This window comes from Orbicella franksi, chromosome 1 (genome assembly GCF_964199315.1).
Source record: "Orbicella franksi chromosome 1, jaOrbFran1.1, whole genome shotgun sequence".
In the NCBI taxonomy this organism is placed as follows: Eukaryota; Metazoa; Cnidaria; class Anthozoa; order Scleractinia; family Merulinidae; genus Orbicella; species Orbicella franksi.
Window position 1 is genome coordinate 31561475 of NC_138145.1, and position 26332 is coordinate 31587806.

The 26332-nt window shown below is 38.1% G+C and overlaps 3 protein-coding genes across 6 annotated transcripts; 1 reads left to right on the plus strand and 2 right to left on the minus strand.

Annotated features, from left to right (window-relative positions):
• Positions 1 to 2361: 2361 nt before the first annotated feature.
• Positions 2362 to 10069, minus strand: LOC145503210 (putative ATP-dependent RNA helicase DDX59). Its single transcript, XM_081482678.1, has 5 exons — positions 9060 to 10069; positions 6184 to 6509; positions 5085 to 5384; positions 4670 to 4819; positions 2362 to 4358 (listed from the first exon to the last, which is right to left on the minus strand). The coding sequence occupies exons 1-5, from the start codon at positions 9988 to 9990 to the stop codon at positions 4038 to 4040; spliced, it is 2028 nt and encodes a 675-aa protein (XP_081338804.1). The 5' UTR covers positions 9991 to 10069; the 3' UTR covers positions 2362 to 4037.
• Positions 9980 to 26166, plus strand: LOC145503234 (G kinase-anchoring protein 1-B-like). 3 transcript variants are annotated; one of them, XM_081482731.1, is made up of 12 exons: positions 9980 to 10272; positions 12102 to 12200; positions 12576 to 12608; positions 13341 to 13391; positions 15083 to 15317; positions 15577 to 15602; positions 15719 to 15853; positions 17545 to 17685; positions 17892 to 17955; positions 18683 to 18741; positions 19750 to 19821; positions 25888 to 26166. In XM_081482731.1, exons 1-12 carry the CDS (start codon positions 10072 to 10074, stop codon positions 25909 to 25911), a joined length of 1140 nt encoding a protein of 379 aa, XP_081338857.1. In that variant the 5' UTR covers positions 9980 to 10071; the 3' UTR covers positions 25912 to 26166. The 3 variants fall into 3 exon arrangements, with proteins under 3 accessions (XP_081338857.1, XP_081338850.1, XP_081338864.1); XM_081482724.1 differs by lacking the exon at positions 25888 to 26166 and adding an exon at positions 20173 to 20618; XM_081482738.1 differs by lacking the exon at positions 25888 to 26166 and adding an exon at positions 20173 to 20618 and having other exon boundaries at positions 15719 to 15769.
• On the minus strand, positions 20619 to 25881 carry LOC145503253 (arrestin domain-containing protein 3-like). 2 transcript variants are annotated; one of them, XM_081482755.1, is made up of 5 exons: positions 25524 to 25881; positions 23466 to 23692; positions 22119 to 22469; positions 21477 to 21654; positions 20619 to 21057 (listed from the first exon to the last, which is right to left on the minus strand). In XM_081482755.1, exons 1-5 carry the CDS (start codon positions 25759 to 25761, stop codon positions 21011 to 21013), a joined length of 1041 nt encoding a protein of 346 aa, XP_081338881.1. In that variant the 5' UTR covers positions 25762 to 25881; the 3' UTR covers positions 20619 to 21010. The 2 variants fall into 2 exon arrangements, with proteins under 2 accessions (XP_081338881.1, XP_081338875.1); XM_081482749.1 differs by having other exon boundaries at positions 20619 to 21654.
• Positions 26167 to 26332: the final 166 nt, after the last annotated feature.

Here is a 26332-nt window from a genome sequence, read left to right on the forward strand (position 1 = left end):
TAAGCATAATTAGCCAGAGTGTTACACAAGGACTTTTCTCTTCCCTTTTTCAGCACGTTTCATGACCTCGATAAGAAGTGATAGGTAGTATGGAAGAGCGAATTGATTCGAGAACACAACTGCGAAATGGCGAGTAAACAAGAAAATGCTAATGAGGCCCTTGTAATAAGAACCGTTTCGCGCAAAAAGCCGACGCGCTATGAGGATTATGACACCTAACTGTTTTATTAACTTTTTTATTTACCTTTTTTTCTAAATAACTCGCACGCGTTTTAAGATTTTGCCTGGATTTTACTTTCATGTTTTGGGCACTGTTAGACTTTATAGCGAACTTTTTGTTTTGCTTAAAAAGAAAAATTCGACAAAAGTAGAACTCTCAAGCTATTGTGTAACCTTAAAGAAATTGCACTATGAGCAAACTCGAGAATTCAAAGGTCATTCCACTGAAATAGAACCTGCTCTGAGATTTTTGTGAAACTTTGTCTATTGATTGTTTATATTATAGGAACTTGAATTTTGAAATAAAAATGAGGGGTCCCCATAATAGCACCATGATTGTAGTCACGATTGCTTGCCAAATTCACGTTTCCGACGATTGTTGTTTGTTCTACACTGAGAATTGGTCCACATTTATTTTACACAGAGAAAGTTATTACAAAACAACACAAAAAAATGATAGGTCACCATACTCGTTTGCGAGAAAATGACGATTTACCTCTATGGCGAGGTCCAGCCGTAAAGAAAAAGCCGTCATTTTTTAATGCGCGCGCGCTAATCACGCGTGAAATTATGCGCAGTAGGGATGCGCAATGCAATACTGGGGAATGACCTTTAGTAGTTTCACAGTGATTTACTTTATTTCGACATACTCCTAATAAAATATAATAGCCAAACTCTTGCATGTAAACAAAAACAAGGTCATGTGATGGATTAGTCAATCCCAGCGGTGCCTATGCTCCTATGTCAGCGCCTGCAGGCAATAGCTGGGCATCTGCTCCTGTCTTAATTCTGGATATGGGCTGGGACAGATTCAGGATTTGGTGAAGGGAGGTTTGGAAAATAGTCCGCTGATGGGACACCCTTCTAGGGGGTCCCCGGAAACGTGATTCCCAGCGTTTGTGAGGGACGATTGTTGGTTGTGTAATATCTGTGAAATCATCTCTGTTTTGAGCTATTTAAACAAGGACTTGGTGAGAAAGTTTTGTGAACACCAAAACAATTTTTACGTCTTGCATAAAACAAGGAGGAGGTTTTCATCCATCATTGATATATTGCCCTTTTCATTTTGTCACATTGAAGTGATTGCATGGGAGTATAAAGAGAAGAGTTGTAACCTCCCAAATGAATCATCACATGATCTGAATTGAGTGACAACAACGATGTAAACATGTTAGCCAAATCTGTCTCTCAAGGAGTATGTCATGAATGGTGTCTCAATGTTTTGCACTTTTCACAGCAAGACCTTTGAAGAAATAAATAAGCGCGCGGGCCATAAATCGAAGGGGAAATAACGAGAATCCGTAACTTACAGTACGGACCGAGAAAACGAGGTTAGTAAGATTTTTATTATATATCTACTGTGTGTCTGACGGGTTTGGGAACGACTTCTATTCACGCGAAACGGCTTCAAATTTCTGACGCTCATTAAAAGCAAAAAGAGTAAATTTGAAATCGTTGTTAAGTCGTTAGCACGTTTTAATACACAATTAATGTAAAAGAAAGTTTTAGACCTTTACGTGCTATAAAAGTTAAAAGGCTTCAGTCACGGTATTTTCAGTTATTTTCGCCACATACAAAATTACCTTTAAATGGTAGGAAACCTGAAAATAACAGTTTCATAAGATAGAAAAACACCAAAGAGATAATGATAAACCATAAAGGAACAAGGATGGCGAAGGAAGGAGAAGATTGACACAGATTACAAACGACGAATTTGAAACATAGGCACGCAAGGCGTGCAAGAGTTTTTTTTTTGTGTGAAGTGTCGGAGATAGGAGCATTCATGGTACAGTAATGATTTGGTTAATTTGACATTTTTTCTTTGGTTGCGATGTTACATCGGTCATGGTAAGATAGCTAAATAGTAAGCCATAAAATGTTTGACTGAACAAACTACAGTAATCTGACATGTCTCCAGATTAATGTAGATACCATCTTATTTTCTAACAGGCAATTTGATTCGTTCTTTGATACAACCCAGTGTGACACGCGCACATGCATAACTCCCTCACTCACTGATCACATAACCCTTCCAACTCCCAAGAGGAATTTTTGCTCAAAAATACTCAAGTTAATTTAGGTACTTTTTTGCATTTTATACGAGACGTAAGTTTACCTTTTCACACAACACAACACAACACAACACAACACAACACAACTTCACCGAAAATAGAAAGAAAGAGAAAAAAACCTCTGACACGTTGAAAGTCTGATTTAATTAAATTGCACTTTAACTTGGTGCCGCACAGTCTTCAAAGAACATTTGAACAGTTTTCATACTTTTAACCTTAAAAAATATCGGACTGACATGAATGTCATCAAATAAAACTATTAATCTGCTACTGCAGAGATGTAAAAACCGTCCAGAAATGAAAGCTTTTTTGTTTAATATCCTGGAAACAATAGCCAATAACTTGTCAGCTCTAATTGAATTTACTCCCATATAAAAAAAAGCGTTAAGTTACCATTTGTTACTAAAGATAGCAAACATCTCATGGGAAAGAGTGGTGACGATTCGTCCGCTCTAATTGAATTTACTCCCTTGTGAAAAACAAGAGTGTCACATTACACTTTGTAACTAAAAAACAAAAATATCTTGTTATATTTGCATGCAACAAGAACAAACCAATCGTTACCCGCACTTACTATTGTAAACGTTAGAACTGTTTCAAATCGAAAGTCTCGTCCCCTCTAAAACATGTCCTAGGAACTACAAGCGACGATTCGTGACCTCTAATTGAATTTATTCCTTGTGAAAAACAAAAGTATCAAGTTACCTTTAACTAAAATTAAAAATATCTCATTGCATTTGCATACTACGAACTCACGAACTGTTTCGAACCTCAAGACTCATCTCGTTCATTTAACTAAAATCCTCAGCCTAATCCACAGAAAATGTCGAAGTAAACCCAATATATGAATACTTCCTCCTCTTTTATAGAGGAATGAATACGGCCGTTCTGAACTTTATCGGGATCAGATCTTCTCACATACCATTTACCTTTACAACAAGAAATTTGATTGGTTGTTTATAGTAGATCCAATCTGATTGGTGTGACATACATACATCACTCACTCACTCACTCACTCACTCACTCACCCATTGACCCGTAACATACTCAACGCGCCAACTAAGAGGTATTTTTTTGTAAAAAAAATAACTCAAAAATTGAGGCTAAACTTTTCAATATGCGCAAACCGTGACTGAGCTCCTTTAAGAACACTTGGCGATAAATCACGAAACATTTTGGCAACAAAATCAGCTTTAAATTTTAGCGGGACGTGCAGTAGAATACGGCCCGCTAAATTGACCCATCACAGCATGCATACTAACTGAGAGATATAATAATAAGTTTTCTAATACAGCAAAGGCACTACAATTTCTTGATTTCCACTTTTTCAAATGAATCATTCTACACATTGCCTGTTTGTTAGTTCAGAAGGCCTATAGCAAAATTGAACAAACAACATTGCTACACTGCTGGTCCAGTATATTGCCCTTGACATTGTCATGATTGTTACTGAGATGCCATTCTTGAAGGTTATCTTGTTTCTAAATAATTCACTAACACATACTGGATTCTTTTTTCTGTTTTTAATTTTTTTTTCCGATTTGAACATTCTTTCATTCTTTTTTTACACCATACGTGAGTAAACGTCAAGGTGATTCTTAATCAGAATTGTACACTAGAAGTTTGCAATGTTTACAATCCATTAACACATTTTCAGTCCTGCAATATATCTCGTAGTTTAACAAATACTTTGGCTGTTACAGGGGAAAAAGGTAGCCTGCACAGAAAATTCACTGTCCACAATTATTAGGAGAACTTTTTTCTTCTTGTGGAATTCTTTTTTATCAACTCCATAAGATTTTCCTCAGTCACTAACGTGTCTCTGTGCTTTCTTTTATTTGCTGACTCTTTTGAGTGCTGTTTTCGTTGAAGAAGGTATGGGGAATTGAGAAGCTCCTCAGGCAAGGTAACAGCTAATGGCTGCAGAGTCTCCACTAAGTCAATAAAGACATGCTTGTTTGTGTTATTGATGAATGTTAAGGCCCAGCCAGTGCTACCTAATCTGCCAGCTCTCCCCACTTGATGAACATACTCCTCAACTGATGAAGGCATGTCAAAGTTGATCACCTAAAGTGTAAAGGAATACACCTCATTACACATGAAACGAGCTACAAACAAAGTGTAACAAAGCTTAAATACAAACAGTGCTTTTTTGTACAGTATTATGAAAAAGTTTGAGTCGCATTCATACTGGCCCAACTGCCAGAGCTTATCCAAGCTTTCATAGTATGAAGCACCCTGGCAACACCATAGTAAGAAAGACTGAGTCTTCAGGGGAGTGAGCAAGAATGACATTAAAAAAAGAGTGACCTTAGACAGGCAATAAGGAGCTTATTCAGGGTCATGATATGACTAAACTCTATTGTTTGGAAACTCACCTGACTAACATTAGGAAGATCAATTCCTCTTCCAAGTAGAGCAGTGCAAACGAGAACAGGACATTCACCAGCAAGGAATGATTCCAAAACCCTACTTCTTTCACTCTGTGATTTGTCCCCATGCATTGACAAGCAATGAAGATTGCACACCTGGAAAACAATATAACAGTATAAAATTGTAAACAAGAAATATAAAAATATAACATAAAAACAACCAGAAAATTTTAAAAACATGCGTACATTGTACTTACACTGTCATGAGAAAACAACAAATACCAGAGCACTCATTTTTTTGGTGAGCAGCTTTGGAGTTGAGAATTATAAGCAAAACTTTAACAGTTATCAAACCTTAATTTATTATTACCATTGTTGTTACATGCATAATTATTGGAGTGGTATTAAAGTTTCAAAGTACCTTCTGCACTGCTTCTGCAAGCATGTCAGCTCCTATCTTAGAAACCACAAACACAACAACAGGAGGTTTAAAGTGCCTGGAGTCTTGAAGAATTGAGAAGAGGCGCTTCTTCTTGGACTTGTCTTCTACCCATAGCACGATCTGTTTGACTGAAGCATTGGGTACACTTGGAGACCCAACAGACACATACACTGGATTGACAAGCATTTTGGCAGCCATACTTTCAATAGATGATGGAATTGTGGCCGAAAACATGAGGACCTGTTTTTCTTCTGGCAACTTTTCAATCACTTCTTGAACCTACCAAAACAAATGTAAAACATAAAGAGAATGAGTGCATACTATAACTCATCATGATTTAAATAATATGTAACTACACCAGCTATTCTATAACCAGGATAAATAAAAATTACATTAAATTATGGTGCTGCAAAATGTTGAGGCCCTACCATTGCTTTCTTCCTTCTATGATTATTAAACAATAGGATAGAAGATTACAGTTGAAAACAAATATTATATAATGGATAAATTAACCTCAATATCATAGAATTCAAAATGTCCATATGTACATGTACTGCCATGAAAACAGCCAGTAAGCTGGGGTTCTTGCCACTTTTCTCAGCAGCAGGGTTTAATCAGCAATAACAGGTAGGTACCAACAGTCTATTCAAATAATAATTATGCACTTGTGAATATATGAAAGATAGTATATCTGAACTGCGGAGAAAGATGCAAAGATATGAATGATCATTGCAGCTACATACACAATTTGAGCAGCTGTGAAATCAAATCCTCAAAAAATTTTCAGGCTTGAACGGGATTTAAATCCATGACCTCTTTGATACTAGTGTAGTGCTCTACCAACTGAGCTATCGAGCCAACTGGTAGCTGGCCACATTGTCAGGCTTAAAAAAAGCCTGTTTAAGCCTGGAAAAAAGCTACCAGTTCACACTTGAACAGGAGTCAAAGCCATGACCTCTGTGATACAGGTTCATGGTACCGCCATTAGCAGACACCTATGGGTACATTTTCTTGTCTCAAGGGTGACTGGTTAGTGGACCTTCAACTATATTTCTAAAAAGAATGTTAGCTAATTTACTTGTTGCTCAAATCCCATCTGCAACATGGTATCAACTTCATCCAAAACAAAGATCTTGACAGAAGTTAGATGAATGCCTGGCAGAGTCAGAAGCTTCTGTATTCTCCCTGGAGTCCCAATGATTATCTGTGCACCTGAATACAGACGGTGATGCTGAGGAGGAAGAGGCAGTCCACCAACTAACAATGCGGTCTTCATGTTTGGTAAGCCTTGCATCAGTTCCTTGGCTTGTTTCTCTATTTGCATACAAAGTTCTCTTGTTGGAGCCATGATCAGACCAAGAGTATCAGACAAGTTAAATGATCTCTTATTCTGCAATGACCATTCTAAAAGAAACAGATTTCACCATTATCATTGGTAACCGGTCCTTTTATGGTGGCCAATGCTATTTACGCCCTAGGTTAGGTCTAGACTAGGTTAAAATTGTACTTTAATATGACAAATTTGACCTACATGTAGATAACAGAAATCACTGAAATCTGAGTTACATATATATTCATGGTTAGGTTGGAGGTAGGGTCACCTATATGTATTACAGATGTGACAGTTAAGAAAAGAACCTTGTACATTAAATTTTGGGGAGCATAGAATGTTTGATCTGATTAATGTGAACATTCATATCTGCAGTTACCCTGCCAACAGAGCTGCTTTGAACTTTTAATTCCCGACATACATGCAGGGTTCTCCCTAGTTTTCAGCACAACAGGTAAGGGACCTTTTCAAACCGGTAAAGAATTTGGTTACTGTTGGACGCTTTGCAAAGGATAAGTGACAATTTGAACTTTTGTACCACGTTGGTTGAGCTAATGTCAGCCCGGTCCCTCTAAGTATAAAAATAACCTTCACACAATCAAGTTTTCTTTTTTTCTCTCTCTAGCCTTACTGACTGCTTGTGTCCTTCTGAATTGCCATGCTCTGATATTGCGGCCTTCCTGTAACATGTAGTGGGCACAGTAGCATATTTCACATTTTTGCCTGTTTTAATATGCTTCTTACAAAGACAACAAAACATTCCCTCGCCCTCTTTAAATGCCAGACACTTTACACTACTTTTACAGCAGAATACAATGTCATCATCAATCCAGTCATGCTTGAAAACATGGGGCTTTAGTGGCAACTGCCTGCTTATTTCATTGGAAGATAGAGACTTGCAGCTGTTTTTTGCACATAGTATATGATGGTGTAAAACATGGGGTTGGCTACTACCAAAAGCTTCTTCCAGAATGTGTAAATACTGCTTTTCTGAAATACCAGAGGGTTTAAATGTTTTTAATTTTGATGCTGCTTCCAACGACAGTTTTGATGGTGTCGTCTCTTTGAGTGGTAATTGGTTGTCAGCTTCCGAAGGTGATGCGCTAACTGACTCAGACGTTTCTACTGATTTATCGGTCGAGGGTTGTTCAGTTATCACTCGCTCTTCTGTTGATCGCAAAGGCACATTTGCAGCTTCAGGCGGCCGGTCATTCTCAACTTTGTCACTTCCTAAAACATACAGTACATCGCGCCTGTCAAAAATTCTCCATCGAAAAATTCATAATGTAAACGATACACCTTTTGGTTCAGAGGTGTAATAAAACAAAGTAAAATTTTGTTTAAAAGCATTTTATTCTGACTGTACCCTTTCCAAACTGCTTATAACATAAAATGGTTCAGGTGATATCTTTGGCATCACTTGCATGGCATATCACTGGAAAATCTGCTACGCTATGGTATCCGTTATGAATCGCATTGCTACCAATGAAATCACATCACTTCGAATTGCTGAATTCGTGTTCTAATCGTCTCAAATTCAGAACTTTCATGCTGTCAAAGATTTTATTTTCAAGGCTTCTTTCAAATCATTGTCTGGAATACATTTCAAGTAGAATTTCACGATGAAGACTGGCTTTGTCCCCACATGTTCACTATAAAGCTTGCAAATGTAGAGCTGTCAAGGCAGTTATTTCTGGTAATCGGCTACTTTTTCATCGCTACTACGTAAGCTTCATTTTGTTTAGCCCTAAAATGATTGTAAAGCTTACCTCCTACTCTTCATGACTTCTTGTTACTGTTGTTACTGGACAGGTACGACAGCTTTGTTTGCTGCAGTTTCATCACAGAAACTGAATAACTGAATGACACAACATTTGTACAAGCAGAGAACTGACGAATGTCATGATGTTTAGCAGAAAACCCGCAAAAAATCACCCTTGCTTCGAAATTCGAAAGGTACCAGTCAGTGTTAACTAAATAAAGCACATGTAGATCTATAAGTAATAACAGTGCACTGTTTCTTTTTTCATCTATTACTTTCTTACCAGAGTAGCTCACCTTAAATGCGTACTTTTTTAAGACTTCTGAGCGTTTACAGGCGGTAATAAGTACTCTTACAAGCGGTAACTTTTACCGGTTACTGCCTGATAAGGAGAACCCTGCACATGTATCTAACAAGGACCAAAGTGATGAGCTGCTAGCAAGCTAATCACCAGAAACTTTGTTATTTTTTTCAGTCCCAATCACATATAGATTCTGAATAGGAAGATTGCTGGATTTTAAAAAGTATTATACCAAAATAATAGTAGCAGGCTGTATAATGGCAAAGGTCTATTTTGAGACCCCTTATAAGTCTACCAACCTAAAATGAGATTTACTCAAGACAAGCTCTCCCTGAACATAAGCCTTGCTGGGAAAGAGAGTAAGTCTATATAAAAGTACTTTAAGCAAATGCAAGCCTGCAGATTGTACTTAGAATTTTATATGTTGTGTATAATTTCATATTTTGTATTAAAATGTGAGACATCTTGTTAGAGTCTAGAAAGGAAAGAAGGCAGGAAAGAAGGAGGGAACTGGTTATTTAGGTACTATTTATGGTGCCTTGCTTGAAGTAATCCACTTACCAATTTCAAGATGAATTTTTTGAATGATTGGCACTAGAAATGCAGCAGTCTTTCCTGAGCCAGTCTGTGCACAGGCTAAAACATCACGAGAACTCAGCACCAGAGGAATTACTTGCATTTGAACTGGTGTTGGAGTGATATACCCTGAGTGAGTCAAATTCTCATTCAAAGTTTCACTGAGCTGACACTGCTGAAATTCAAGGATCGGTTTACTTACGTCATCACCTTTCACCTTAATTTTCAGATTCGTTCGAATACCAGCAACCTTGCTCATTGATAACTCGGCAATAAATGGATGTTCTTTGTAATAAGATTTATTTTCGTTGCCTGGGGCCACTGTTATTGGCAAAAAGCTGTCGCTTGAATTGGTTTTGATCGCTTCTCTAGCGACAATCCTGTTGTCCAACAGATCTTCATCTTTCTTTCTTGCACTGCCTTTTAAATGTCTTGCTTTGCATTCCAAACTACACACGTCTTCGTCTGTTTGATCCACAATGTAGGCTCCGTATCGCCCACAAATCACACAAACAGGCTCTCCAGGTGTTGGCCATCTCTGGTTTTTACTGTATGATACAGTTTCTTGCTCGTCATCACACTCTCCTTCATCTAAATTGTTGTCAACTATAAGCTCACTTGTGACAATGGTATCATCATTTGCACCGCCACCTATCATTTGTTTTCCCACTAAAGAGTCGCTAGCCGACAATGCTCTTTCATCAATCAGCTTTTCTTCCTTTAGATGCGAATTTCTATCGTGGACAAATTTGCACTTTCGTGAGAGGTCAGCTTTAAAATCTTCCTTTCGTTTCACTGACCGAGGAACGAACTTAGTCGCCATATTGGTCGCCATTTTCTTGCGTCCTAGTCCTAGTCCTACTCGTTTCTGTCTTATACACCAGCCTAGTCCCCCGCGGCCCGCGGCCATTTTCATGGTGAAAACTTTTTGAAAACCATCAAAGCTTGTATTTCTTTCTTTCCGTCAAATAAATGTCTGAAAGTCCCCATATGAGCGATGAATTCGTTGACAGGCCTAGCAACCAAATGTCGGTTTGCCGTTTTAGAGGTCAGCGATGACGAAGACGAAGAAAAACCTCAAGTAGAAGGTGACAAGGCGGGAACCGTCGCGGGAAGACCAAAAGGTGCTGACGCAAACAACGATGCAAAAGCGAAAAAGAAACGGAAAAAGAAGAAAAACAGGTCAAAAAATAACCAGGTAGTCACAACTGAGCTTCGTTAGGTATCTAAGTTAACTTGCTGAGTAGTTTTCATTGACTGAGACGTACGGGGAATGCAGAGGGAGTCATATAGACAGGGATTGAGGAACAGAAAGAAGACGTCTTGTCAAATTTAATGCACTAGTCAATTGTAACCCCGACCCTCAAACCCCCAGGGAATAGTGGGGAAATTCACAAGAGCATCTTTGTAATTTTAGAAACTTTCCCGGGGTCCCAGGGACACAGATTCAGAAGGCGATTGGCCCTGCCACTTAGCGGTGTGAAATGCAGGCGTGAAATGTAATAAGAGTGCCAAATAAAATAACAAGTTTTCGTGATTGCGACGCCAAAGGCGCTCAATTTAAAACATGACACGATCAGTCACAGCTGCTTCGTTTGCCCATCAGGAGCAAACAAAGCCGCTAGCTGCTCTTTTTCATTCTCAAACAAGATACAGGGTACACTAATGACGTACATGATAAAGAGTGTATAATTATTTCTTTCAAAGTTGCTCTCAGTGGGAAAGAATACTAGACTTGTTTTTCGTTGCAATTCAATCAAAAATAGCCTTTAAGTTTGTATTAAAGTTAACTTAATGTTAGTATCAACACAGTGCAATGCTGCTCACAATATTGCTCACAGTGACTACATTGCACCATGTTGCCATCCCTGAAATTATTGTATGTGTAATTTTGTGGAAGTATAACCTCCCCCTACTTCAGCAATATTGCATTTTCAAGGGTGGACACATGAGTGAAATATGCGTGTCCCAGCCTTTATGTCAAGGTTAGCATTAGGGTTACCATAAGAATATGCCATAGGGTTTAGGCTATGATTAGAGTTAAAATCAGGGTCAAGGCCTGTGGTCACTTTTGTTAATATGCACATGTTCTGCACATCATGAAATTGTTGGATTACACACCTCATATGCTACAGTTGAAACTGGCAGAATCAATCTCAAAATCAAATCAAGCTTAATAACCAGGAACACCAGAAGAGCAGCATCTCACTAAAGCACTAACTGGTAGAATTGTACTCATATACTAGTACTGATATGCAATCTGATTGGCTTAGCTATCAACCAACCAACCAATTAATCATCTTATTTTGCCAGATTTACAAAAAGAATTTATAGCATAAAAACAATTAACTTTGGCAAACGAAAACTACTCCGAATAGTAGGAAAACTAAACAAGCTAAGTTGATAGAAAAAATAATATTCTTTACCTTGGTTGCAATATGCTTGATTAAAGAGAAGGAAAAAAAAAGCACACACACAAAACAAGATACAAAACAAGATACAAACAAATAGTTAAATGAGTGTTTAAAAAAGAAATGAAAAGTAATTTAACCATACCAGTTAATAAGACCAAATTTATATTTAGGTTTGTTTGGAATGAAAAATAGTATATATTTACATGTACCTACACCACAGGCAAGACATAGAAATACTACTGAATAATAAATTATTAAATTTTCACCCAAAAAATAATATTAGGGAGTGACATTCACCAGCACAAAGGGATTGTGGAAAAAAGTGATGAGCATTCATACATAGCTGCAAGTATCAATGCATGATTTAGTCATCTCACGATTTTGTTAAAGCACCAAGTATGATATTTGATTCAACCTTCTTAGTTATCACCTCAAAGAAATCTCAAGTTCCTAGTGTATAAATCATTGAATGGCTTAAAACTTTTAGCTTTGTTTAGCAAGGTAAAAAGGAGACCGCTAAAAAATGGGTTTCTACAGATAATTTGTGTAAGTTCTGTCTGTGTACATCCTATGATGGATAGAGAGTTCTGATACTCTGTCATATTGGTTATAGTCCTCAGGAGATCCTTCAAACAATGATCAAGACATAGACAATAATGAGCCAAATGCAGATCATGGAGAGTGGGATGAATGGATGCAGAAAGATGAACAGGTTTGGTTTCATCATCATCATCATAAACTTTATTTACTCTCGAATTTACAGAGTCACTAATTTCTTTGAGCTACCTAATGTTAGAGGAAGACGTGGTGGCCTCATGTTTAGTGCGCTCGAGCTTAGCTTGAAGGGAATCTCTTAATGTTGTGTGTATGTACGCACTCTAGCATCTGCATTAATGATGTAAAAAATGTGCACAGCAAGGAATCATGTACCATGCAATTCAGTGGAATCACCTTAAGTAACTTTTTTTTTTCCCAAATAAAGTTGAAAGAATTTTTTTTTGTAATTAGCTTCTTTGGATTGATGATAGAAGTGTTTATATTTTTAACCAAAATACATGACATGGTTGTTGCTTTCATTGCTTTTTAGTTTGTTCTCAGTCAGTTCCAAAGGGATCTCAAGGTAAATAATAAATTGTTTACTAAATTATGTCTATGCATTTTGAATTGGTCTGTTGCCTTTTCATTATGGTGTCACCATTTTTGTTTGTCGAACAGTCACTGAAGTTTATCTTTTGTTAATAATGACAACAGGACATAATGAAATCTAGGGTGGTCAGTAACCATCCAAGTACGCAGAGTCAAACAATTGCATATGGTTACGGGCAGAATAAGAAGATGTAAAGTCCTTATACCAATATTAATCAGCCATTTAATCATTATCTGTTCAAGTTCAACTGTCCAAAAAACGACAGGCACAAGTGGCACAGACTGTGCAATCATAATATCAAAAGTAGTATGAATCATAAATTCTATCATAGTATCAAAAAAAGGGCTGTCTGGTCATCCAGGACAGGTAGATTTTCCTGCTGGGCAAGTTACTTTCATCTTCACTTGCCTGATGGGCAGGTCATCTGCCAACTAGCAATAAAAGTAAACAAAGACTTGCCAGGGCAAGCAAAATTTAAGAGCTGTTGATCTGAAGGGCAAGCTAGAATTCAAGTTTTTTTCAAGCCCTGAGTATGATCTTCAGCAAACTGAATTTGAAGAATGTTGCATCACTTTAATACTGATGATCTACTATAGGGAGTTTCATGGCTTTTATCACACTGACAACCACTCTTAATAATAATCCAATGCATACGAGAAGTGTGAACCTTAAAAATTATTTGCTGCTATTTTGTTTTGTCATTAGTTGGCTCTTGAGGCAAGTAAGATAGATACAATTCAAACAAGGCAAAAACAGGTTAGTTTATATTAATAGTCACTTTGACTATTGTTGAAGTAACATATGTTTTTCAGCATTAAGTTTCTCTACTGTTCTGTAGACAAAGTTAAGCCTGTTCTCAAGCTATGCATGGGATAGTATCTCTGCAGAAACATATTTTCAAAAACATATTTTCAAAAGCATATGGAGCAACAACAATTTTAACACTTATGCGTGCTACATTTCCACATAGACTTTTAGACAATCCTGAATATGTGTTGTTAACCAGTGCTAAAATATAACCATTTCTGAGTAATTTATTTGTCAAAGCAACCTCTAAGCTGCTGTGATCAATGGTGTAGTGAGCTAGTGAGGGAGAGAGAGTGAGTCCATAATAATGTCCGTCAAGCCGCTCAGATGGCTTTAACAACCAATATGTTGTTCGCATCATAATAGCGGAGCTCCGGCGGCCCAAAGGGCCGCCAAGCGGAGCCCCATACTCATATGGGAAAGAAAAGGAAACCCATGAGTTGATTTTCTCATGGTTACCATGGCTAGCGGTATTGCTCGTGGGCGCGTACGCACAACGACAACGACGATGACGGCGACGGCGGAGTTGCCCAACATGGCGGCCATACTCCAAATAATAGGTTGACAGAGACATGCAGCCTTGGTTTACCGTGCACTTCCTTGACATTGGGCATCCATGTTATGATCAATTGACACCTGTCAATACAAGGTATCCGCTGACCAGTATCACGTGACCATATCGTGGGCTCAGGTTTACAGCTCCTCGAGGTCATGTGTTTTCTTGAAGTTGACCGCTGACCAAGCGCTGGTTATCGATTGGATCGCGGGCTCATATTGGGTTAGCTTGTTGGAAACAGGGCAGGATTGCTCGGAAGCCAGTTTATGCTAACCCAGGATTAAAAGTTAATCGAATTATAACTTTTTCTTCTATACAAATGTGTTTTGCTGTTTTGTTTTGCGTATATGGTGATTATTAAAACTCAAAACAGAAGGCCAAACAATACACAGAAACCTCACCGCAAAGTTACAAAACTCAAATCAAAATTCTACCTTTTTCTGGGTTAGCTTAATCGGGCTTTGAACAACCCGGCCCAGGAGCTACGCTTTTAGGCTGGCCTAAATCTATATATTAAATGTAATAGTAACTACTTATTAACCAAGAGTGAGGTCTTAATGAGAAAAATCTCAAACTTAATTATAATATCACTTGCTCAATACAGCATGACCGAAGTTTGAGATTTTCCCCAATCTTGAAAGTGCAATCCACCTTAGGAAAAAAGATGGCGGCTGTTCATTTTACCACAATGCCTTGCGAACCTAACACAGCCTATAAGGCACTAAGAAAGCCAAATGTTTATAATATTTGTCCCTGTTCAAAGGACATTGAGTAGCCTGGGTTTGAAGATTTTATAATATTTCTGTACATTTTTATAAACGGTTTTAAAGTTGTCATGCGCTAAGAACTGTGGGTAAATGTACCAGTCGCCATCTTTTTTCCTACGGAGGATTGCAAGGTTAATAAGTAGTTTGTTACTTATTTATGGTCAAAATGGCTGAACCTGGAGACATTACTTCTCTGGTTTAAGAAGAATCCCATAACAAAAATAGCAGAGCCTGTGTGTTATATTGGATACAAACAAACACCAGCTATATAATTGTAGAACAATATTTTGTAAGGACTGATGGTGAATGTTTTGCAGGAATTAACATCCACACAAGCAGTTAGTCAGGAAATTACCAAGGAGAAGAAAAAGAAAGAAAAGCCTATTCCAATGTCATTAAGTGAATTTAGACAAACTGGAACTACTGAAGGAATCCAATGTGCACCAAAGTCTGAAAGCTCGCATTCTGTGACAGGACTTGATAGCTTTTTAGAGTGGCCAGATGATTCTACCATAGCTGTAACACTGAATCATGAGAGGTCCAACATACAAGGTCAGATTGCTTCTTGTTGCGATTCAGTTCTTGCAGCTCAGTCAAGCCTAGTTTGTGTTTGTTGGCAATTTTCCCCATATCCCAAACTTCCTTTCTTGTTTCTCTCAAGTTAAAGAAACAAGAAGGGAAGTTTGGAAGACTGAGAAATGCTGTCAGTGGGAACACGAGTCACAGGCGAGTGTACTTGTGGTTTGTGTTCCCATCCTCAGCTGTTTCCTAATTAGTTGTCTAATTATTGATCTCCAATTTGTTTTACTAGGCACAACTTTTAACGAAATGGTGCAGGTATGTGTGACCTATACTTGTGATTTTAGTTTTCAGTGTGTAGGCCCCAATGCAATGTTCCCACTTTTTGATGTAAAAAATTTTTGCTCCGTTTAAATATACCCCCTTTTATTTAGGTGGAAAGACAGAGTGAGGAGAAACCTTCCACACCCACAAAGCCTGTCAAGGTATCTGGTAGGAAGAAGAATGATGTGAAATCTGATACTGAAAGCAGAAATCAAAACCAAGTCACTAAGACATTATCAGAAAAAGTGAGGGACAGTCTTAATTAGTATAGGTAATCATATGAATGCCAGTGCAATAAAGGATTCACACTACAAAAATGCTCCCTTGAAAGAATTTTCAAATATCAAAAGCAGTATAAATCATAAATGCTCAAGCTTTCATACGATTACTCTTTTTATTATATGACAGAGAAAATTGCAAACCCACGTGTGTTAATTTGCTCTGCAGTGCAAATTAAGAATTAACAATAAATTGGCCTGCTCTCAGCCAATCCCAATGAAGTAATTCTCTCAGTCATATAATAAATATTAATATAGCTTTTACACACATCTAGAATTAAATGTTCATGTGTTGAATAGGCTTACCAATTCCATTTTGTCAAGTAAAAAGTAGGATCACCATTTGTTTTTAAAAGATAAGTAAGTTTCTTTGGACTTCTTTGAGATCAGTTTTGGGATCTGTTGTTATATTTTTTCTTTCTCCTGTCTAGACAATGTTAATTATAATATCACTTGCTCAATACAGCATGACCAAAGTTTGAGATTTTCCCCAATCTTGAAAGTGCAATCCACCTTAGGAAAAAAGATGGCGGCTGTTCATTTTACCACAATGCCTTGCGAACCTAACACAGCCTATAAGGCACTAAGAAAGCCAAATGTTTATAATATTTGTCCCTGTACTATTCTGATGGGAACATCTTGTTCATCGGACACTTGTTGTTTAGAACACACATTCTCAGTAACTTTCATTTCAATAAAATGTCTGATGGTGTTCTCTACGAGGGTTTTGGGATAATGCAGGCGAGCAAAAACCGTTTTAAGACGTTCACATTCTTGATGGAAGAACTGCCAATTTGGGGAGAGTTTGAACGCACGGTTTAACATTGTCTTCTGTAGAGAATGTTTATACCTTACGTCAACATGGCTTTGGTAATGCAGTAAAAGCCCAGTATCGGTCGGTTTCACGTAGACCTTCGTATCTAGTCGGGGACCATCAGAATTGTCTTACCGTTCAAAGACCAGAAATCGGCGAATGCGGTAAGACACCAACTCGGTGATCTCAGTCGAAAGATTGATGCCGTTGTCCAGCCTGTTTACACAAGTCAGAAGATCAAAGGACACTTCAAACCAAAGGAACATAAACCTCCAATTGTGAATCAACAAAATGTTGTTTATTATTATAAGTGTGGTCTATGCGATGCAGACTATGTCGGCTTCACGAGTCGACACCTACATCAACGTGTGGAAGAACATAAGCGATCAACAATCGGCAACCACGTGAAGGATGAGCACGGAAAGGATCCGGAGACCATTGGAAGCAATTTCAGGATTTTGAAAAAATGTCAGAGTAAACTCGACTGTTTGATTTTTGAAAAGCTTTTTATTCGTAAACTTCAACCAAAATTGAACAAACAGAGTGATTCGATCCGCGCGAAGCTATTTACTTAATTATTTTAATTATTTTATTTTTAAATCGTTTCTATCGCCTTAACGTTTTTATTACTCATGCCGCCCTTTTATTGTATTGTTTCTATGTAAATATTTTAGAGTTTTAGTCAGTGTCTCATTAGCCTTCCTATAATCGATTGTATATATTTGGGCGCATGCAAAACTTTTACTTTTCAACTTGAAAATGACCGTCGAGCGGTCGAAACGTCGTTGCATTTTAACGTTAACTTTTTTAGTGAAATCATTTTTCTTTGTTCTTTCAACATTAGAAACTTTTTGTAGCAACCCATGAAGATGAAATGCAGGCAGAAATGGTTCATATTAAAGATGAGTTAGACAAGACAGGTCATGAGCTCACTGAGCTCAGGAAAGCCAAGGTTGAACATATTAAAATCATTGAAGACTTGAAGGTAGGTTACAGTATTGTCACAGAGTATTCACAAAAACAAGTTAGCTTCAACAAAGTATGTCTGCTATGTTTAAATTTTAATTTAACCCCTGATAAGGTCGTGGGACATCAGTTTGCTTTTATTGTAAATAATTATTTAAAAGCATTGCAAGTTTATGGGAAGTTTCACATTTCTGCTAAGAATAAACTCTATTTTTGCACTTTCAGAAAGAATTATCTCAAGTGAAGAAAAGAAACAAGCAATTATGCTTCATTCTTAGTCAGGCAGAAAGTAAGTGAACTGTCAAAAAGTTACCTAAATAAATGGTTACCAGAGTGAGATTAAATTTTCAGTGGCCAATGTATGTCTTCACAGCAGAACTAAACTTATCATGAGTTCATTATGCAAAGCTCAAGCTTACCATTCGTTATTGCCAACAACATTTGGAGCCGCTATCGAATGCCGTGATGCTAATGAAAAGCGTTCTCTCGTATGTCTGACTCGTTCCCTGTTGGATGGATGTTATGATCGATGTTCTTTTAATGTTGTTTTATTATCGATTCTTCATAACTTACATAACCAAGACATGACGTTCGGCCCCACACAAGTTCTGAGAACTCTTGCTTTTGTCATTGTATATAAACAGTGTATTAAGCAAAAATAGCTTTCTTAAAGTAAACCTTCATTTGAGAGCATAATTGTGGAAAAGAAAGCGAAGTGTGTGTATTGTGATAAATGGCTTCTTCCAGGAGCAAGGCCAGCAGAACTTGTACTGAAAATGAATCTAAATACTGTCAGAACTGGGGTCTTACACTGAAGTTATGTGGTTTATAGAATGAAACGATGAGCAAAATAAAAGCAATCAAATACTGTAGAAGTTAACTTTCTCTGAAAAGACAAATTAAAATGCCCTTGTCTGCCTTTGCCTGTTTTGCTATTTTGTATGCGTTTTCAACTATCCAAAAGGAGCATTGTCTTAAAATTGTCTAAATGATGTTTATTGTAAACTGATTTTTAGTGAAAGAAAAATCTGAGCTGCTGATGCAAATTGAAGAGCTAAATGAAGTTAAAGAGCAGGTGAGATAACTGTTTTTAAGTAGTGGTAAACACAAATACCAGAATCACACCAACCCACAATCGTCCATTTTGCTCCAAAGAAACGCTAACGCTCCGCGAAATGTTAGCTTTTTTCGAAAGTCACTAGTGAGCAACAAAGTGTTTTTCATGTCCGTCGATGAATCCTAACACTTTCTTTAGAAATACAGTTGAATTTTCGCTAACAAACACTTTTAGGCCGGCACCTCTCGCATGCGGATACTTAGTAAACGGTCCCAGCCACAAACAAACACTGCATTTTTAACCTCTCATAAGCGGACACCTCTCTTCAGCGGACACTTTTTCTCTTCCCGAGGGTGTTACAGACTTTTCGTGAGCTTTTCACGTGCTGTGAAATTGGCTCTTACACCGCGCAAAAACTTCGTAATTTTGAAGAGTAAGAGCACAAGCTGAAATTTGACAGTCCAACCTTAGAAAACTGTCCTGTAGATTTGTTCAAGTTTTAAGGTCCAATGCAATTTGGGATCAATGTACAAAGCAATCGAAACATAAGTAGCTTGAGTATTTTAAATGTTATTTAAGTGCAATTTTAACAGATAGTTTACAGAATCTGCCCAACTTGTTTACTAATTCCTACATCAAGAAAAGATAAGGAAATTGGATGAGCGTTTGTACACAACCCTTCATGACTAGCACCCTCTCTGGCTGTATTCCAAACATACGCCGGTTTTGTCATTTTACCCAGCTGGCTGGTATAAGCTTTAATTAAAATGTTCGTAGTGGGGTTTTCGCCAAACTTCTCAATGCAAGACATAAATGACAAGACAGTTCTAAACATAAAATGTGCGAAACAATAAACATGTAAATCGTCAAGTAGTCGTTTTATTTATTGCATTTTCTAGATGTTTGTACTGTCTTCTTGTTTTGACTTGTTCATTTTGGTCAGTGCACAATCTCGCTCTTTGCTTTACTTTTCTCCTGTCAAATTTACTGACAACTTCGAATTTACTTTACATTTGGAACTACTAGGTGGTACAGTTACACGCTGAACTAGAACAGGAAAGATCTAAAAACTCTGCTTTGAAGAATGAGATGGCCAAGGTGAGGGTTGAAATGGGCACGACATAGTTAACTAGCTAGCTATTTGAAATACTCGATATTTGGCAGTGCCATGCAGCTGAGACCCAAACCCACCGTTACTATCAAAAGTCTTCCCCCCGCCCCTTGCTTACTTTTATGGCTTTATTTTTAAGCAGAACAAATTAAACCGTTAGCTTAGGTTATTATTCTTCCCTTCGTCAGGCTCTGTCTGTCTAACGGTACAAAAGACCCCCTGGGGGAGACAGAGACTCCCATACGTAACCAGTCATTGAATTTTCTTTTGTAGTTATATTTTACAGTAATGATTACCATGTCTTTTGCGAAACTAAATCTTATTTTGTTTGTCTCTAGTCGTCAGGAGGGAGACAAAGACATGGTTCTTCCTGACAACAACAAAGTTAAATGCTGTTTATTTTATATGCGAGGACATCAAAATTATTTTAAATATGTTTCGTTTAAAAATAGAAAGAAAATCATACTTGTATTGCTTATGCCAACTGTTACATGGCATGTGTAAGTTATTCAATAAATAGAAAACATTTTCGGAATCCTTCTAGTGAGGCCTTGTAGTGGAGGGGATAACGAGAAATGCTGTGAGAACACGAACCGCGGGCGAGTGTTTGGACCTCAACGCCGGGAAGATCCCATGTAGTTGGAGAACGGCTTTTCCCAGGTTAGGTCCCGAACCAACTCGGATTGATCAGAGGATTCCCAACATAAAAATATAGAAATTAGAGAAGAATCGGACTTTAACCCAGTTCAGATGTCGTAACAATCCTGACCATGAGCCACCCCCCCCCCCCCGCCCCCCAAAAGAAAACGATTTTAGAGAGCGATAGATTGGTAAAATAGCCTCACGTCAATAATGATCGCGCACAGACATCAGGTAATACACCGCGGAAGTGACAAGAGGCTGCTTTTATTAGTTTTTTATTAAGTATACTCTGGTATTCCAGTTTCGTAAAACTACCATTTTTTTACACCTCTGAGAAGCTTTGTTAGTAATCAAATTAACCGTTGCCTTAAAAAATTATCTTTTCACGAGCTTTTACTTGCGTTTATGGCCAATTAACTCTTTGTGCTGGCCAACTTTGGCTTGGTATTTTAGTTATATCTTGTGTATTTAGACTTGTTTCGTTCAGCTGACTTCTTCCTCATCCTCTTTCGGCGTCTTGACAGCTTTCTTCTATCAAGTCGTTATGGCTGTGTTAGAATGGATTCCACTTTCCAAAGTAACTAAGAAATAATCAGAAGCTCATTAAGCTGTCTCGTGAAACAGGTTTCTCATCTCTCAAATTTACGCTTCTCTAATAGAATAACATTGCCTTGCATAACTTGGCGAGATGTTAAAAATGAGTGAGAACTTGCGGATTGGCACTTAAATATCGGATTGCTGTAAAGCTCCTCGCACGTAAAAGAGCCGTAAATTTACTGTGAATACGTTACTATCAACAAAAAATCATTGTCTTATAACGAGGAACAAAAAAAGCACCATGTTTGTGATCCACATATAGGACGTAACACAGCAGTGGTCAACGACTTGGCATAAAATATTCATTGATACCAAGGTCCATTTCTGGCACAACGTCTTTTCAGACATTGTATGACTAGTATATAAGTGACAGTAACAAAAGCCGGGAGGCAAAGCATCTTACCCCTCTTGATGGTTACAAACGTCTTACATTCTCCACTGTAATTCCTGGTTAATCTAGTAGCTGGAATCAACTTATTAACCATTCCGTATGACCGTCGAAGAGGAATTGTTCCGATAATAACAGGCAGTTCGACTTCTAAGTGAGATTCACCTTCACATTCACGTGTTGATAACATTACCTGCGAGAAGAAAAGAAAAGAAAAGAAAATCTCGTGATTTAATTATAATTCTGGTTAACACTAATTTGCAATAGGAAGTTGGAACGATTATGTGCAGTGGTAACACGTGAACTACACGTTGGTTATCTCGTTCCCAGATCTCTAGGTTTGTTCACAAGAGAACTGGGGACGAGATAACTACATTTTTGTTTTGAATACTGACAAACGTTTGCTCCTACTGTATCGCCCTGAAGTCGAATGCATGTTAATGGAGATAAAAGAAATGTCAACCGTCGTCTTTCCGTGTTCAGTACTGTAAACCTGGCTTTACGTTCAGTCCAGTCCCTGACTTTCTACAAAGAAAAGCGACAGGTGTCATTAGTGAGGAAACGTCGTACAACTTGTCAATTCCTGTCCTTCCATCCCTTGTACCTTCAGTCAAGCTTGCGTTCAGTCTGTCAGTCCTCTGTCAGCCGTATATCTACCTTAACATGATACGTAATGGATAGAATCCCGCAACTCCTCATGGTCGGCGGGACATCCGGGACTTCCAACTCGTCAACCGCCCACGAGAGGGAAGAGCGCTGGACCATCTTTCGCTGGCAACGATCAGTCCTTGATTTTCCACAGCGAGACTTAAAAGAGATAGTCTGCACAAGGAATATTGTTGTTTGGTATGTTTGTGTCAGCGGCAGATTCTTGATATCAGTTGTCAGTATCATACGTTCACGTGGACAATACGCACTGCGGTCTGTAAACGCCAACAGCTTCAGTGGGGAGGCCATTCCATTGTATAAGCAGTTCAGTGATTTCTGAGCCTCGCCAAAAGTTGGCAACTAAAACGTAAAATAAGCAGTCATCCACTTTGAAAAGAAATAAAAGGAAAGTAAGCATATTTCCTGCTCTCTAATTTCTTATTTACCTCTATTGATACTCTCTTCCTTGATCTTTTCCTTGTTGCTCACAGGGCGCCCTCACATCCGTTTAGAATATGAATAAAAGATTAACCTAATTGATTAAACTACCTTTATCGCGCGTGTTTTGTGTTTTGTGGCGGCCATTTTGAATTTTTAATACGCGGCCTGCTAGTGCGAAGTCTGGAACCGAAATTACGGAAGTCTGGGACGGGCGGGAAAATTCGCAAATTCTCGGAGGTAGCCGATCGCTCCCCGAGGATAATAAAGTGTCATTTTCTTAGTGCTCCGAGCAGGCTTCGAGCGATTTCCATAATTTCGGTTCCAGACCTCGCACTAGCAGACCGCGCGCGTATTAAAAATTCAAAATGGCCGCCACAAAACAAAACACGCGCGACAAAGGTAGTTTAATCAATTAGGTTAATCTTTTATTCATATTCTAAACGGATGTGAAGGCTTCCTGTGGTTGCTGCGCCTTATCGGATAAATTCCAGTTTTGGCTGTATCACCTGATGTGTTGAGACCAATATATTTGAACTGCTGGTGATGAGAGGCCATCGCAGGTATATTCTGGTGTAAATAACTGCGACGACCTTTCAGGTCAGTATTTCATATATTCACTCATGTATCGATGTATGTCATCATCTTAATTCTCCGGGTTACTTTGAACACAAACAAAGTGATCTACTCCTAGTTGGCTTGCTAGCTCAGTTGCTATAGTATTGTATACGTATCGCTAAGATCATGAGTCTGAATGCCATTCTAGTTCAATTTTATCGTGCGTTTTTAAAAGGCTGCAGAGAAAATAGTGGGAGCGTTTTTCAAAGCTTCTGCTGAATATAACTTGAATTACTTAAAATTTGACGTGAAGTGAGACAGTATTTTCTTTCTAACACCAATTTCCATCTGTGAGCTTACCAAGACGCGAGGACAATTAACATCAATCAAGCTCAAAATTTTGACCAACTCCTTAGTAACCTCGTCGAATCTCCAGGGCCTGTGTATCCGCGCCTTCAGCCAGTATCTGACGTAACCATGTTTACTTTCAAAGGACGATGGGAGACTGTATGGAGGTATTTTGAAGCTAAACTGGAAGGCATGATGGCCAGGAGGAAGAGAGGACGTCTGATTTCTCTTTTTCTCCGCTGTTAAAGCAAGGACAACTGGATCACTGGATAATGCAATTCAAGGGTTTTAATTGGCTTAGCCATCATGGGTTACGAGCCATTATATCATGCTCTACAAATATGACTAGTAGTAATCAAAGATCAGGGGTGCGTTCTGCGCCTGTGATACTAGTTGTCTGTTGCTGAAATCATTATCTTCTCGTGTACGGCTGAAGTTTTACAGACATATTTAACATATAGACATAGTCCACTATTGTTCTGTGGATAAGCGTACGCGTGATTTTTTTGGGCGTTTTTATTTTTATTTTGAATAAATAAATAAATAAATTAGGTTAGTTTTCTCTATTTAAGGGTCGTTTTTGATAAAACAATTATTCCACTCGCGCTTATTGGATAAGAGATGATTATAGCGCACTCGTGGAATAATAAATCTTAGAGATTTCCGCGTAATCCAGTCGTTTGGATGTGCTGTTTCATTTGAGCACTTAAACACGGTTGAGATGAAACGTTTTTTTCTAAAAGGAGGAAAGGAAATTTGGTATACCGGTGACTTTCACTTTTTTTGCGCACTTTGAGTGGATCAACTGAAACCTGTTGGCGCCCAAATATTGTGGATTTGAAAACCATAAAATCGATCAATTAAAAATTTACGTCTTCTCGTGCAGGTTCTCTCCTCAGTTACTAGCTCAGTGCATAATGCTATTTGTCGTTTGCTGTTGAGCATGCTAAGTTAGCCTGCTTGTTAGAGTGCCCGCAAGTGAACTGGTAATAATGTTATATACCCACTGTTTGCTTTAATTAAGTCCTGTTTAGTTAGATGAAATGGCTGAAATTAGGAAATATACAAACAATAGCCTCCATTTGGCACGGAAATATGCTCGGACATTATCTGTTCCGAGAAGCGAGCAGAGCTCGAGGAAAACTGTTAGCTTCGAGCAAGAGATATGTCCAAGGAAAAATACTCGAGCGTACTTTCAAACTTGGGAATATCACTCGGATATTCCTCGGTTTTTTTAGCTGGGGTATATTCAGTCTCGTGACGCGTTAGACCAATCGCGGGCGAGCGAAAATATTTGATGGATTATAAGCGTTGGTATGTATCCTTGTGTTACTCTTATGTTATCCGTATGCTTGCCATACGTTTCTGTATATATGAAATTTTTCGGAAATAAGATAAAAAGTGTTCGAAACGTCCGAGATAAAACGCCCAAAAATTAACGTCAGAATTTTTTTTGCAAGTAATGTATAATTAGGCTAATAAAGGCTCGACGGATGTAATGGAAACCTTTTATTATATCAACCCAGATTTAACCTAACCTGAATTCTAACCACACGGAGTTGAACATAAATTCACATTTTCAAAGTTGCTTCTCTATTTCAATTTTAACGAACACTTTCCTAAATAACAGATGCATGGTCGAAAATAAATAGCGTTATTAAAAAGCGGTGGAAGTTAATATATTTTTCTTCGGTAGCCAAAATATTTTGATCTTGACGACAGCTTATAAATTACAACTCCTAGTTGAAGTCGATATTCGTCATTTTCTTGATCATTTTCTAGTGAGTTTTCAACTTTTAAATTGAAGGGTTCATTAGCTATACTTGCAACACAGAATTTTGATGTTACTTCAATAAGATATAAAGCCATGCACTGAATAAAAGAAAGGTGCAGACCAAACTGATTACATTTACTGTACAGCTTTTAATAACGGAGAACATTTAAACAAACCGTAAATGTTGAATTTCGCAAGAAAACCTTCTGTTACACTATCCAGCGCGCACTTGTCTTCAAGGCTGGTTCACTAGACATTCGATTGCCCGCAACTAAGTTAAGCGGTTTAATACTTACAGTTTCCAAATAGTGTGGTTTTCTTATGGAAGTAGATCTCTGCATTTTTGTGCGTTGTGGTGTAAACATCTATTTCCTCCCAGCATGTCCAAGACTCACCCTGAAACTCAATGCTAAGGCAGCGAAGTTTCATGTAATCACTTAGATTCAAAACACATTCACCGGTCACTACTTCGCCCGGATGATAGTGCTTGCCAGGGCGGGAGAGACAAATCTTCAGCTCTAAATTTTTTCCCATTCAATTTTGCATGTCAGGGATGGGCTCTTACTGAAGCTGCCTGGGCTATAAGTGTGATTTTTATGGTCAACAGTACTCTTGTGTTTCCCTTCACTGTTACGCTCTTTTTTCTTTTTGTTTTCTCAGCGCCAATCGAGAACCGAACTTTGAGGAAGTGCAAATAAATGCGACGCAGAGTATCAATCTTTCAAGCAGGTACAAAAAAACATTAAAACAGGTTTTAATCGATTTCCGTCAAGGAACTTAAGATACGTTTGCTTGGAATTTGATCACCACGCCTAAGAACTAGATTATTACTGGTTAGTACATGACGGAGATTGTAAACAGATACTAGGCGCGCCCTGTTATGCGTCCAACAGGTGGTTATAGTGTTGGTGCCAATAGCGTCAAACGCTTTTATATTCCTTGTTATTGATTAGATGCTTTGTTGAAGGAAACCCAATAATAAGTCTAGACTGTAGTGCCTTGGAATGAGCGGCAACTCAACATTATTTCCTTAAATTCAGGGTGGGGAGCTTGCTAGAAATGTATTCTGCTTACTTTTCTGTGTTAATACCAGATGACATCGTAC